Source organism: Camelina sativa, chromosome 6 (assembly GCF_000633955.1).
Source record: "Camelina sativa cultivar DH55 chromosome 6, Cs, whole genome shotgun sequence".
Classification (NCBI taxonomy): Eukaryota; Viridiplantae; Streptophyta; class Magnoliopsida; order Brassicales; family Brassicaceae; genus Camelina; species Camelina sativa.
Window position 1 is genome coordinate 13806730 of NC_025690.1, and position 13997 is coordinate 13820726.

Here is a 13997-nt window from a genome sequence, read left to right on the forward strand (position 1 = left end):
CCTAGCCGAGGTTCACTTTTTCTTTCTTCACAGCTTCAAAGACTCACATTAGAGACATAACATGGCAGGAAGGGTAGTTTTAGTGTCGTCGAGCATTGTTCGACCAGTAAACAGCAACCAATCCGGTCGAACTAAGATCCATCTTACTCCATTTGACTTCAGCCTTCTTCAATTCAGTAGTCCTCAAAGAGGTCTTCTCTTTCCAAAACCAGATCCCAGTTTCCATCTCATCTCTCAGCTAAAGTCCTCTCTCTCTCTTGCCTTAGATATATACTTCCCTTTCGCGGGTCGTCTCGTGAAGACGGAGAATCTTGAAGACAATACGGTGTCGTTATTTGTAGACTGTGATGACTCTGGCGCTAGATTTCTCCACGCCGAAGCTAAATCTGTCTCGGTGAGTGATATTCTTCAACCTGATGGTTCTGTGCCTTGTTTCCTAGATGACTTCTTTCCCCGCAACGGTTTAAAAAACTGTGATGGCGCACCCGAGCCATTGCTTGTTGTACAAGTCACCGAGATGAATGATGGAGTATTCATCGGTTACAGTTACAACCACATGGTGGCAGACGGAGTTTCTATGTGGGATTTCTTTCATACTTGGTCCAAGATTTGCTCGAGTGGTTCATGTTTCGATCATAAGCCTCTTGTTCTTAAAAGATGGTTTCTCGAGGGGATCGATTACCCGATCCATATTCCGGTTTCAATGACGGAGAGGCCACCAACAAGCCGTGAATCTTCTTCCGTGGACACTACGAAACATTGGATGCTTCACTTCACAAAGAAGAATATTTCAGATCTCAAAGCTAAAGCCAACAGCGAGGTTGGCTCAAGTGACATGGTAATTTCATCTTTTCAAGCGGTTTCAGCACATATGTGGCGATCAATCATCAGACACAGTGGTATTAGTCAAGAACGAGAGACACAATGCAAACTAGTGGTGGACATAAGGCAGAGGATAAATCCTCCGCTTGAGAAAGATTGTTTTGGGAATATGGTCTATCTTGCATCAGCAGTAACGACCGTGGAAGAGCTGCTGGATCGTGGTTTGGGTTGGGCTGCTCTGGAGATAAGAAAATTAGTGAGCTCGCAAACAAATGAAAACTGTAGAAGTTTTGCAGAGGATTGGGTTAAAAATGTTAAGAACCTAAAATTAGGCATTGGCAGTAAAGTAGATGGTGACACTATAGCTATCGCAAGCTCTCCCCGGTTCGAAGTGTACAACAAAGATTTTGGTTGGGGAAAACCTATTGCAGCTCGATCTGGACCGTCGAGTAGTCTCAACGGAAAGCTTACACTTTTTCCAGGTATCAATGAAGGAAGTATTGATGTTCAGGCTACCCTACGGTCGGATATACTAGTGAACCTACTAGCCGATGTGGAATTTTTAGAGCATGTAACTACTGCATGATTGATTTATTTACTTTGGCTTTCAATATTTGTCTCTTTGATTGTATAATGTATGAACCTGGCAGAAGGTATTATGGTTAATTAGCTAGCACTTATTTGCTTCTTGAAATGCATTTTATTGATCTCCAAACACAAATAACATAAATGAAACACAGATAACTCAAAAAGATGCTTCACCTAGTGAACGCAGTGTTTATGTGACAAGGGAAACTGCCTACATAATTCCATAAGTCCATCCCAAGTTACATCACCTTTAAAGGTAATTAAAAGCTCGAACTTTTCGGTTACTTAAAAAGATCAAAGCCATACCATAAGTCTCGACATGTACTGCATCTCATTGGTACGAGACGATTGCACGATCGCTGTTCACATGTTGTTCAATGAGACAACATAAATAAATTATTGAAGGGTAGTAGTATTATTTAATAAGTGGAAACGTACAGTCGCTTTAAATTATTGCATGACCAATGCTCACATGGTTACCAGCAGGTTAGAAGAAGGACAGCTTTTTACTGTTAAAAGGAACTTTATTCTATTCACAGTACAAATAATTGGTGTCAAAAACAAAATTAAAAACATTATAACATACGTTTTCAACTTGTTTCTCTTAATAATGATTTTAACAAAAGTCTACTCTTCCCCAAACCTTACCCGGAAACCCATTTCATCACTCACACCTCACTATTGAAGATGCAGTTGCAGAGCACTATTGGAACAAGGAACTGTGAGAATACAGGAAGTTGTACCAGGAAACGGATGAGTGAGGTGTGATTAGGAAGCGTAGCTGACGTGTCACTGTCCGTGTATGAAGATAAAGCTGGATTGGGAGAGGAGATATTCGGAGAATATCTCACTCGACAATTAAGGAATGTGAGACCTTGGCGCACAAGTATTTGCCTTAGACGAAGATTCGAAGATCTTTATGTTAGGGTTTTGAGTGTTTTGTTATAAAAGACTAAGAGAAGGTAGTCGTGGTTTTTCTAACACTTTGAGAAACCTTTTGAGAGAGATTGTATACTTCAAAGCTAATCAATCAATAGATAAGGAGGTGAGTGTTGTTCTTCTCTTAGATCTAGACTAAGGGTTAGTTAGATAGAAAGGAGAAGAGAGCTTAGATTTATTCTTGTACTCGTTAATCTGTGTTATAAAAATAAATAGAAAAGCGTTAGCTTGGCGTTTTCCAAGCAGAAGTTTGTGGTGTAAACCTCTATACCTTTACAATTGGTATCAGAGCAGACACCTGATAAAAGTCTGTTTTGTCTTTTCAACAGGTGAGATCTTGCGACAAGAGGTATTGAGAAAACACAAACGTATGTTGCCATTTCGAAGGTTCTGAAACTGGATCCGGAGCACTATGGACATTGGAAGGTGTCAGTCAAACAGGCGATTCAAGGCATTGATATGGAAGCCTGGTTTGCATTTGAAGATGGTTGGACTGAACCAACAGTGAAAGACGACAAAGGTGTGTTGGTGCCAAAACCTCAGAAACAGTGGACTGCTGAAGAAAAAGCTGAATCCAAGCACAACTCACAAGCCTTGTCAGTGATTTTCAACTCTCTGCCTCTGGATCAATTCAACAGTGTCCAAGGATGTGTGGCAGCTAAGGAAGCTTGGGTTATCCTTCAAGTCACCTTCGAAGGAACCAGCAATGTGAAACGCACTCGCCTGGATAATTTGGCATCGGATTTTGAGAATCTGTCCATGGAAGAAGGTGAAACCATTGCCAGCTATAGTGGTCGGTTGAGTGCCATAGCACAAGAGGCTGTAGTTATGGGAAAGCGCTACAAAGATAAGAAGCTAGTAAAGAAGTTTCTCAGGAGTATACCAGATAAGTTTCAACCACATAGATCTGCCATTGATGTCTCTCTGAATTCTGATGAATTGACATTTATTCAAGTTGTTAGAATGATGCAATCATTTGAGATACAACTGAAAAAAAAGAACAACGAACGGCTGAGTCCTTTGCTTTGAAGGCTGTTGAAACTCAGAAGACTGTTGTGGCACAAGACTCTGCGGATGAAGAGAAGGTTGGGTTACTGGTTAGGAAAATTTTCCGGAAAATGGAGCATGGTCAGCGTAAAGGATCGACGTTCGCAAGCAGAGCTGATTCAGAAAGAGATGTTAAGAGAAGTGATAAGCAAGACCGTCAGTGCTTGGAATATGAGGGATTTGGACATACCAGGGTGGAGTGTCCTAATAATAAACGCAAGGGGTCAGTACAGTGTTATGGATGCAAAGGATTTGGACACACCAAGGCTGAATGTCCAACCAAGGAGAATAAATCCAAATCACTTGTTTTCTGGAGTGATAGTGAATCCGAAGATGATGTGCAAGACGGTGATATTCTTAACAACTTTGTGGCTCTGCTGGGAGTGATTGAAGACAATGAAGCTGAGGAACCGACTGTAACAATTTAACCTACTGTGGTATCTGACTCAGAGGACAATGAAGCGGACTTGTCAGTTGAGGAACAAGTCACTTTGCTCATTTTAAGTCTTGTTCAGAAGAAGAAGGAGTATGATGAACTGTTGTCTGAAAAGGAGGCTCTAAAGTCCCAACTCACATAGTTGTCCACAGATCTTGAGGAAGAAAGGACCAAGTCGCAGAGACTTGAGAAACAACTGGATGACCAGCTGAAGAATATCAGGATGTTGAGCAAAGGAACTAAAGACCTTGACACTATTCTCAACAGTGGGAGAATTGGAAATGTGAAGTGGGGACTTGGATATCAAGGCACAAATGCCTCAACATCGACTCAGTTTGTCAAGGGTCAGCCTTCGGTATGTAAAGAGTCTGCACCTACTAAGTCATTTGTCCATGTGACGACACCTGCAAAAGAAAGGTCCTAGCAAACTAGACGGATTCCGCCAACTGCTAAGGCCCTGTACAGAACAGCTCCAACAGCGAATCAGTTCAATCCTTTTCTTGGTGCACATAACCCCTATTCCGGTCATCAAGCATATGGACCAGTATTCAGTGTTTCTCGCAGTCGAAGGAATGGATGTTGGTACTGTGGGAATCTCAGCCATTTTAAGGCTCAGTGTTATGAGTATATCAATCGGATGTCAAAGGCGTCTTAACAAGGCTTGTATCACAGAGGCATGAGATCTACCAATCCGCTGTATGTTCCGAGAGGAGAGATGTACTGTCATGTGGCTCAGGCTGAGAGTCACAATGGTTGTGACCAAAAGAAGTGGTACTTTGATAGTGGTTGTTCTCGGCATATGACTGGAGCTCACACCAATCTGTCTGATTTTGAAGATGTGTCTGCTGGTCGGGTTACTTTTGGCGATGGAGCAAAAGGGTTAATCAAAGGTAAAGGTGTTACTGGTGGAAACACACAACCCAATCTCAAAGATGTGTTCTTGGTAGATGGATTAAAGGAAAATCTCATTAGTGTCAGCTAGTTGTGTGATGAAGGTTTGGATGTCACTTTTACCAAGAAAGACTGCAAAGCTGTTGATCAACTAGGCTCTGTGAAGTTGGAAGGCAAGAGATCCGGTAACAACTGTTACATGTGGAAATCAACAGAACAGTGCTTTCTTGCATCAACCACAACGGATACTGAGTTGTGGCACCAGAAGTTGGGGCATCTAAACATTCACACTATGCAAAAGCTTGCACATCAAGAGATCGTTCGTGGGATGCCTAAGCTACAGTCCGATCAACGCTTTGTATGTGGATCGTGTAACAAAGGGAAACAGGTCAAAGTGTCACACAAGGCTGTTTCTGACATTCGCACCAGTCGTGTTTTGGACCTGGTTCACATGGATCTGATGGGTCCCATTCGTGTCAATAGCTTGACTAGTAAAAGCTTCATCTTTGTTATGGTTGATGACTACTCTCGTTATACTTGGGTTTGTTTTCTTCGAGAGAAGTCCGATACACTTGAGTGTTTTCGGATTCTGGCATTACAAATCAAAGGTGAGAATTGGGCTATCAAAGTAATACGAAGTGATCGTGGTGGTGAGTTTCAGAATGAGCAGTTTGATGGATTCTGCACAGCTCAGGGTATTTCTCATCAGTTCTCTGCACCCAGAACACCCAAACAGAATGGTGTGGTTGAGCGCAAGAACATAACTCTACAGGAGATGGCTCGTGCAATGCTATATGGGAATCAAGTTGCTCAACACTTCTGGGATGAGGTTGTCAACATCGCCTGCTACATCATCAATCGGGTGTATGTTCGGCCTGGGACTTCCAAAACACCCTACGAATTGTGGAAGGGACGAACTCCCTCTGTTAGTTACTTCCATGTCTTTGGATGTGTCTGTTACATCTTAAATGACAAAGATCAGTTGGGAAAGTTTGATTCAAAGAGTGATGAAGGGCTGTTCATGGGGTATTCTGGGAATAGTATGGCGTTTCGGGTCTACAACAAGCGCCTGCGTTGTGTACAAGAGACTGTCAATGTGGTTTTTGATGATATTTCTTTTCAGCGTGTGACATTCATCCCTATGTCCCATCCCTATGATCCAGTCACTGTCTCTCCTGATGCCTCTTCTAATGAATCCGAAGTTGTTTCCTCTGCTGATTATGCAGCTGTTTCCTCAGAGGTCTGACCTCTTCCGGTTATATCTCAGGTTCATCGGAATCACTCCATTAATGATGTTATTGGTGAGATTCAGGGGGGAAGAGTGACCAGGGGTAAGCAAATCGACTTCCTTCATTTAGCCGGGAAGAAACAGCGATCGATCATTGAGCATATGCCACAAGACTCTGAAGTAGTATAGTTTGCCTGCTTTGTTTCATCAATAGAGCCGAAGAACCATAGAGAAGCCCTGGCTGATGAATTCTGGATAGCGGCTATGCAGGAAGAACTTGAACAATTTGCACGCAGTGATGTGTGGGACCTCACAAGGCGACCGGATGATGTCAATGTTGTGGGGACAAAGTGGATCTTTAAGAACAAGAGTGATGGAAATGGGTGTGTTGTGAGAAACAAAGCTCGACTCGTGGCTCAAGGCTATTCCCAGGTAGAAGGGGTTGACTTTGATGAAACTTTTGCACTTGTTGCAAGGTTGGAATCCATTCGGTTTTTGTTTGGAATGACGTGTGCTTTGAATTTCACTCTACATCAAATGGATGTTAAGAGTGCTTTTCTGAACGGAATTCTTCAAGAGGAAGTGTATGTTGAGCAACCTAAAGGGTTTGAGGATCCACAACATCCCTATCATGTGTACAAACTGAAAAAAGCTCTATATGGTTTGAAACAAGCACCCAGAGCCTGGTATGAGAGGCTTACAACATTTCTGATGGATCAAGGCTATGTTCGTGGTAGTGTGGACAAGACTCTGTTTGTTCTGAGTCTCGACAAAGGCCTGATGTTCGTTCAAATTTATGTGGATGACATTGTGTTTGGATCAACCTGTCAGCAACTTGTTGATCTGTTTGTACGGAATATGATTGATGAGTTTGAAATGAGTATGTGTGGTGAGCTGACTTATTTTTTGGGTTTGCAGGTGAAACAGTCAGCTGAAGGCATTTTTTGTTTCTCAAAGCTCGTATGCAAGAAGCTTGATAACCAGGTTTGGTCTCACTACTAGCAAGGAAGCCAAGATACCGATGGGAGTGAATGACAAACTATCAAAAGACGAAGCTGGGGAGGATGTGGATGAAAAGCTATATCGGGGAATGATTGGCAGTCTTCAGTACTTGACTGCAAGCCGACTAGACATATGTTTAGCTGTTGGTGTGTGTGCTAGATATCAAGCAAAGCCTAAGAAGTCACACTTACTAGCTGTGAAGAAGATCATTAAGTATATCAAAGGGACAGTGGAACTGGGGATCTACTACACCGAGGATACAACCACCAGTTTAACAGGATACTGTGATGCAGACTGGACAGGTTCTGTGGATGATCGCAGAAGTACAAGTGGTGGCTGCTTCTTTATGGGTAACAATCTAATATCTTGGCACAGCAAAAAGCAGAACAGTGTATCACTTTCAACAGCTGAAGCAGAGTACATTGCCCTGGGTAGCTGATGCACTCAACTGATGTGGATGAAACAGATGGCTGCTGATTATGGTATTGTTTCTGATTCTATCTTAATTCATTGTGATAATCAGAGTGCTATTAATATTTCTAGAAATCCTGTTCAACACTCACGAACCAAGCATGATGATATTAGACATCATTTCATTCGTGAATTGGTTGAGGCGAAACTGATTGAGATTGATCATGTGCGCACCAAATTTCAGCTAGCTGATTTATTTACCAAACCATTAGACTTTAACAGATTCACTAATTTGCGTAAGTCCATTGGGATCTGTGAAATCTAACTCCTTGTCTAGTTGTGCTGATTGCTTGATAGGGACACACATCGAATCAGACCATGGAAATCCTAGAATATATAAAAGGCTGATGGTTGCTGTTTGCTGAAAGACCATGTGGAAAATAGCTGTGTGTCATGCCGATCCATGCTCCTGTGAAATGTTGTCATGTCTTAGGAAGTCAAAGAGCTGAAGAGAGATAAAGTCATGTGGTTGCATCAGTGACTTGAAATCGATTCAGAGGTTGAGAAGTCAAGTGATATCTCTGAATCTCAAAAGATCTGTGAAAAAAAAAAACAATAAAAAAGGTCTGTTACTTTTGGTCTCTCCAAAGAAATTCCAGCTGCATATACATGTTTGGATGGCATTAAAAGGATTGAAGGCATGAAAGTGTGAAAGTCTATCCATTGTGTCAACTATTATCCTTTGACAATTCAAGAGGTTATAGTAGTGTTCGATGTGGATTTCTTAAAGAAGGTTGGCATGACTTTGCAAGTAAAGGTTTCTTGGTATGTTCTGGTTGCATTTAACTTTTTAATATTTGCCATGAATCAATCTCTCTCTAGGTCCCTGAACACTGATCTGTGAAGTCTGAATGCATCGATCAATAGGTTGTAGCTTGTGTTGTGAGTAAGCATTATTGCATTAAATGGTTGCCTAGCGTGTGCAGTGAATTGGGTCGACTTCTAGAGATACATGCATCAAAAACTCTCTTCAAGGCCCAATCCGGCCCATTTTAGTGGTATATATAAGAGGATCAAGGGGTAGGATTTTCACACATCACCATCCTTGAGAATTTGAACAGTCAATTGCTCAATCCTCTTTGTTTCTACTCTCAATCGCTTTGAATTTCTGTGTACTAATCACACTGCAACAATGAAGTCAATCCTAAGCGGCTTGCAGCGTCTCGTCCAGACCAGGCAGGACATTGCTCCGGTGGATCATCAGATGGGTGGTGGTGACTCGTCTTCGTCGGAGGCGACTCCAGCAACTCCACCGTGCACAACCATGGTCCTCTATAATCCAAACGAACATGAACCAGAGGGGATTCCTGAGGATTTCGCCACGGCCTCTTCTCGTGATGGTCCTGCTGTCTCCCGGTCTGAGCCTCCACAATCCCATGTTGCATGTGACTTTTCCTCTGTCTCACCTCCTCCGAAGCCCATTAAAGTTGACTCCCCGGTGGTTGAAGTCTCCGACACTGATCCGTCAGTCGACATTCCTGGATCGAATGTGTCTTCTCGACTTCGCAAGTGTCACACAGAATCCTCAGTCTCCGGTGCAGAACCCAAACGATTGTGTACCAGCAGACCCCGGGTTCGTGGTCATGTTCTGACTCCCTTTGACCGGAAACGGTTCATCTCTGCCGAGGCTGCACGCAGGTATGCTTCTTTCTCCACTCGTATTCTGGCTCCGGAAGCCGGTGTTGTGTGTGGTGATGATGGGACGGTCAAGTCCCTTCTCAAGCAGTCCGGGTTGCTCAAAACTGTCACGGGAATAGGTCCCTATGTTGCTGAGGTGGTCCATGAATTATGGGCGAATCTGCCAACCGTCAAGGTGGATACTGATTCGGTCGATGTCCTTGTGCGGGACTGGGTGTACGACTTCTCACCTGCTCAAATCAATGCGTTGTTTGGGCTCAAATCAGTGGATCTACGTGAGCAACGACAACAGACTGCAGCGATTTTGGAGGAGGATTTGGCCTTGTTCCTGTCGGATGGGAAGGTGAAACATTGTAAGCAGTTGGTCCAGGCGGTTTTCCGGAACTCAACAATCAAGGAGCTGCACAAGCTCTGTTGCAGCAACTGGTCCCCTACTGCCAATCATGGTTACATATCTACAGGTAGGGCGATGATCATCTATATGATTATGCATCAGATACCTTTCGATTTTGGTCGATTGGTTTATGATCAGATCCTTCAGCTCGGTCTGCAAGCTCAGTAAACGTTCCGGTTACCGTTTCCCAGTTTGATCTACCAGCTGCTTCAGGCCCAACATCCGGTTGTTGTTGAGCGTCAACAATCTCCACGCAAGGCTGTTGCAAAGAACAAGCGATCTGAATCTTCGCAGGTGCCGGTTAAGTTTGATTCGGCAGCTGAACGCAAAGCCATGCGTCGGGCTATTCACATTTTGCAAGAGGCTCTTGCTGCAGGTAAGTATTCTCTTGCCTCAATCATCTGTCAATTCCTCCTTTTGGTTTGTTTTTGACTGATGTATGCTAACCAAGCAGGGAGAGATAAGGATTCGGAGTCTGATGATTGAAGGGGTGTGGCTTTTGTGGGGGAGCAGGATTTTGTTGTTGTGGGGGAGTGGGTGTTTTTTGTTTCCCATTTTGTTTTTTGAACTTGTTGGTCATTGACCTGATTCTGTTTTGTTTGGTTGTAATAAGTTTGAACCAGGTGTTGGTCCTTTTTGTTGGATTTGGGTTTCTATTGTTATGTGTTGTACCTTGTGTCTCTGTGTGTCTTTTGTTTTTCAGGGATGGATACATCAGTTGCTTGATTATCAACCTGTGTCAAAAAGGGGGAGATTGAAGATGCAGTTGCAGTAGCAGAGCACTGTTGGAACAAGGAGCTGTGAGAATATATGAAGTTGTACCAGGGAACTGATGAGTGAGGTGTGACTAGGAGGCGTAGCTGACGTGTCACTGTCCGTGTATGAAGATAAAGCTGGATTGGGAGAGGAGATATTCGGAGAGTATCTCACTCGACAATTAAGGAATGCGAGACCTTGGCGCACAAGTATTTGCCTTAGACGAAGATTCGAAGATCTTTATGTTAGGGTTTTGAGTGTTTTGTTATAAAAGACTAAGAGAAGGTAGTCGTGGTTTTTCTAACACTTTGAGAAACCTTTTGAAAGAGATTGTATACTTCAAAGCTAATCAATCAATAGATAAGGAGTTGAGTGTTGTTCTTCTCTTAGATCTAGACTAAGGGTTAGTTAGATAGAAAAGAAAAGAGAGCTTAGATTTATTCTTGTACTCATTAGTCTGTGTTATAAAAATAAATAGAAAAGCGTTAGCTTGGCGTTTTCGAAGCAGAAGTCTGTGGTGTAAACCTCTATACCTTTACAACTATTTCGTCCAAGAGCCCTTGCTTGGTTTACAAGTTACTGAGAGTAGGGATGGAGTCTAATTGGTTTTGGTTTAGGATTACATGGTCACCGACGGTGCTTCGACCTGGAAATTTTCAGAACATGGTCAAAGCTTTGCTTTGATCGGGATTTCGAACTGTATTAACAAATCGATTACACATAAAGAATAGGGATAAGTTTCATTGAACTTAGATCTTAACTAGGTGTGTTAAAAAAACCTAGCCTTCTATAACACTCCCTTTACTGGACGGTTACCCATTCTCCGCCGATAGACCAATCAAGAAACGATTCACAAAACAAACTCGCAAGTCTCTCCACCGGAGACTTCGACAGGGTGTGAGAATTCGATGACATAGATTCCCAATCGGGAAATTCGAATGGACACTTTGGTGAAGTTGGTACTTCTTCCTCCAAAACATAGTCTTCTCGTTCATCGTCATTACAATCAACGGCTACGAACGAATGGTTCCAAAAGCATACTTGTTAATCGTTATAGTTAACATAATCCGGCGCCATATATAACGGCGTCCCTCTAATCTCATCCCCTTCTCTTGACGACGTTAAAACTCCCAGGTTATTCTCTCACAACTCTCCTCGCCAATCCGAAATCGGCTATTTTATGGGGGCCGAGCCGTCACTAAATTTGGGCTGCTTTGCAAGTAAGTAAAATGTTGAGATCATTGACTAATGAAAACTATAATACTGGAACCTTTTTGTAAAGATTTCAAAATTAGGGTTTGGACGTAGAATTCTGGAACCTTTTTTATTTTGTAATTACTCTCATTTAATTTTTTTTATTTTGTAATTACTTTCATTTAATTACTCTCAATTTATTTTGTAATTACTCTCATTACTGACTAGGGATGTCAAACGGGCCAGATGCCCGCAGGCATAGCCCAATAAGAAGCGTAGCGGAGCGGGCATGGGCCTAGTTATTGAAGCCCAAATTTTTGCGGGCATAGCGGACCGGACCCGTTTGGTCGACGGATTCAAGTGGGCATGCCCGTCGCGGATTGCGGGTCTGTGGATTACCCGATGAAACATTCTTCATCTTCTTCTACTTACGTTCTTTGTCTTCGTCTCCCACAGATATACATCTGGTGATTAGAGATTGGCCATAAAAATCAGTTGTAAATCATCTTACCATGTCTTCTCAATTTCTAAAAATAACAAGTCAATTAGAGATTTACAACTGATTTTTATGTCAAATCATCTTACCATGTCTTCTCAGTCTCTAGCATTTGGTCAAATTCGTCTTCTTGGGATCACTTAGAGAAGCACAAGTCGAGAGGCTGAATGAACAAGCTTGGTATGCTCAGAAAAGAGTTGAATTCATTGAGACTACTCCTTCTGTCTAAGCTCTCTCATTTTCATATTGTCACTTTTATGGGTTTCCTTCTTCTTGTCGATAGTCTATTTATGTACAATTCTATTCGCCACTTGACTCAGAATCGCCAGGCTTTGGTTTCTCTCTTCTTCTCATTCGAGTAAGTTGCTTATGTTGTTTTTCATTGTAATGTATGTTTCTTTTTGAGATTCAAGAAGACTAGTGTAATAATTTTTAGTGCTAGTGTTTGCTCTCTGATCCTTAGTATGACCGGAGGGCACTTGTACTTGTGATATTATGTATCTGATGATGACTTTTCTGTTACTGATATGATCATGGATGGTCACACTGTCACACTGTCATGGTACTCAGAAATAGCTTTGATCCCTGCAATTCCCATATCATGGTACTATGTCCACACGTCACGACATGTGTAATTTGGAAAACTCTGACCTTTGACCGCACCCTTCACCAAGTAAAATGTATAGATTATTCATCACCTCATCACAAACGGTACATGGTTTATACGATTTAAATGTGCTTACTCGAAATCAATATTATTAATCTCAGATGGTGCAGCCTCTGCTATTTCTATCCCAAAAGATATCATCCTTCCATAGTTTGCAGGCTTTCACCTGCTTCACCACAAGTCTCGTTTCTCTTTAGCTTTTTCCCACAGCAGGTGTGGCCTTTCTCAAGCGACCATATATATTTACCTTTACCTTTTTCTATTACTTTGCCATATGTAGAGGAAGATGAAGAATTTGATAAAGATGAGACATTACCTTATTTCCAATCAATTGTTGAAGATGAAGCTTGATTTGGTTGAAGAGACATCTTGACCTTGAAATTTATGTTTTCAGATTTCAGTTTAATACTTTGGTTAAATGTTTCATTTTAATACTTTGCTTTAATGTTTCAGTTTAATACTTTGGTTTATTGTTTCAGTTGACTATTTATTTGATTTAAAATTCAATTTAAACATCTTCAGTTGTTGTTTATGGTTCTACTTGTTTTGCTATGTTCCTGCCTCATGTGCGATTGAAGGGTCTTGGGCACTGATACGTCGCCCGCTGCCCGTGGCGGACCTTTCTCCGACGGATCACTAAAAAGACGGAACCGCCACGGTCAGCCCGTTTGGGCGCGGGCATGCCCGTTTGACATCTCTATTAGTGACTAATGAAAACTAATACTAATGCAGAAGATTATGTTGAAAATGTAAAGATTTCAAAATTAGGTATTGGAAGTAGAATTCTGGTAAAATTGTGGGGCTTTGCATATCAATCTATGGATTCTGGAAAATTTGTCTTAATTTTGTGTTTCCTTTACTTTATTTTTGCGTTCCAAGTTTGGTGACCCTAATCGACATTTCATGATGCATCAGGGAAAATTAATTATTTTTCCTTTTTTGTTAACGAGAAAAACTCTCATTTAATTTTTATGTGTTATAAAAGTAAAACTTGTTATTCACTATATTTACTTTTACATTTATTTTAAAAAATTCCAATATTGACGTGTAGCTACAATATTAGGGATCATTGATTTATTGCTGGATCCCGGATTTATAGTTGCAAGGTTGTTTGAGAGAAAAATGATGTGTTACGAAAGCATATAAAATCCAATAAGAAAAGATATTGGGTTATATAATATATATATATAGGATTTGTTTATGTGATTGTCTTTTGACTTGAGCATGAATCATCTTGTTCGACGATCACCGGTGGGTAGCTTGTTGAGGATTCTTCCTTGTAGGTTTTCCTTTTTTCGCTTCCCCAAAACAGTATCTTTTCCGTTTGGGGAGTTCAAGAATAAAGAAGATTTGCTCTCAGAGAAGGAGCAAGAAAGAAAGAAAAAGATGAAAGAAAAACTTCAGACATATTTGGAACTCAGAAGCATT

At 41.6% G+C, this 13997-nt stretch overlaps 1 protein-coding gene across 1 annotated transcript; it reads left to right on the top strand.

Annotated features, from left to right (window-relative positions):
• On the top strand, positions 1-1516 carry LOC104791253 (uncharacterized acetyltransferase At3g50280-like). Its single transcript, XM_010517087.2, has one exon. It carries the CDS (start codon positions 62-64, stop codon positions 1406-1408), a length of 1347 nt encoding a protein of 448 aa, XP_010515389.1. The 5' UTR covers positions 1-61; the 3' UTR covers positions 1409-1516.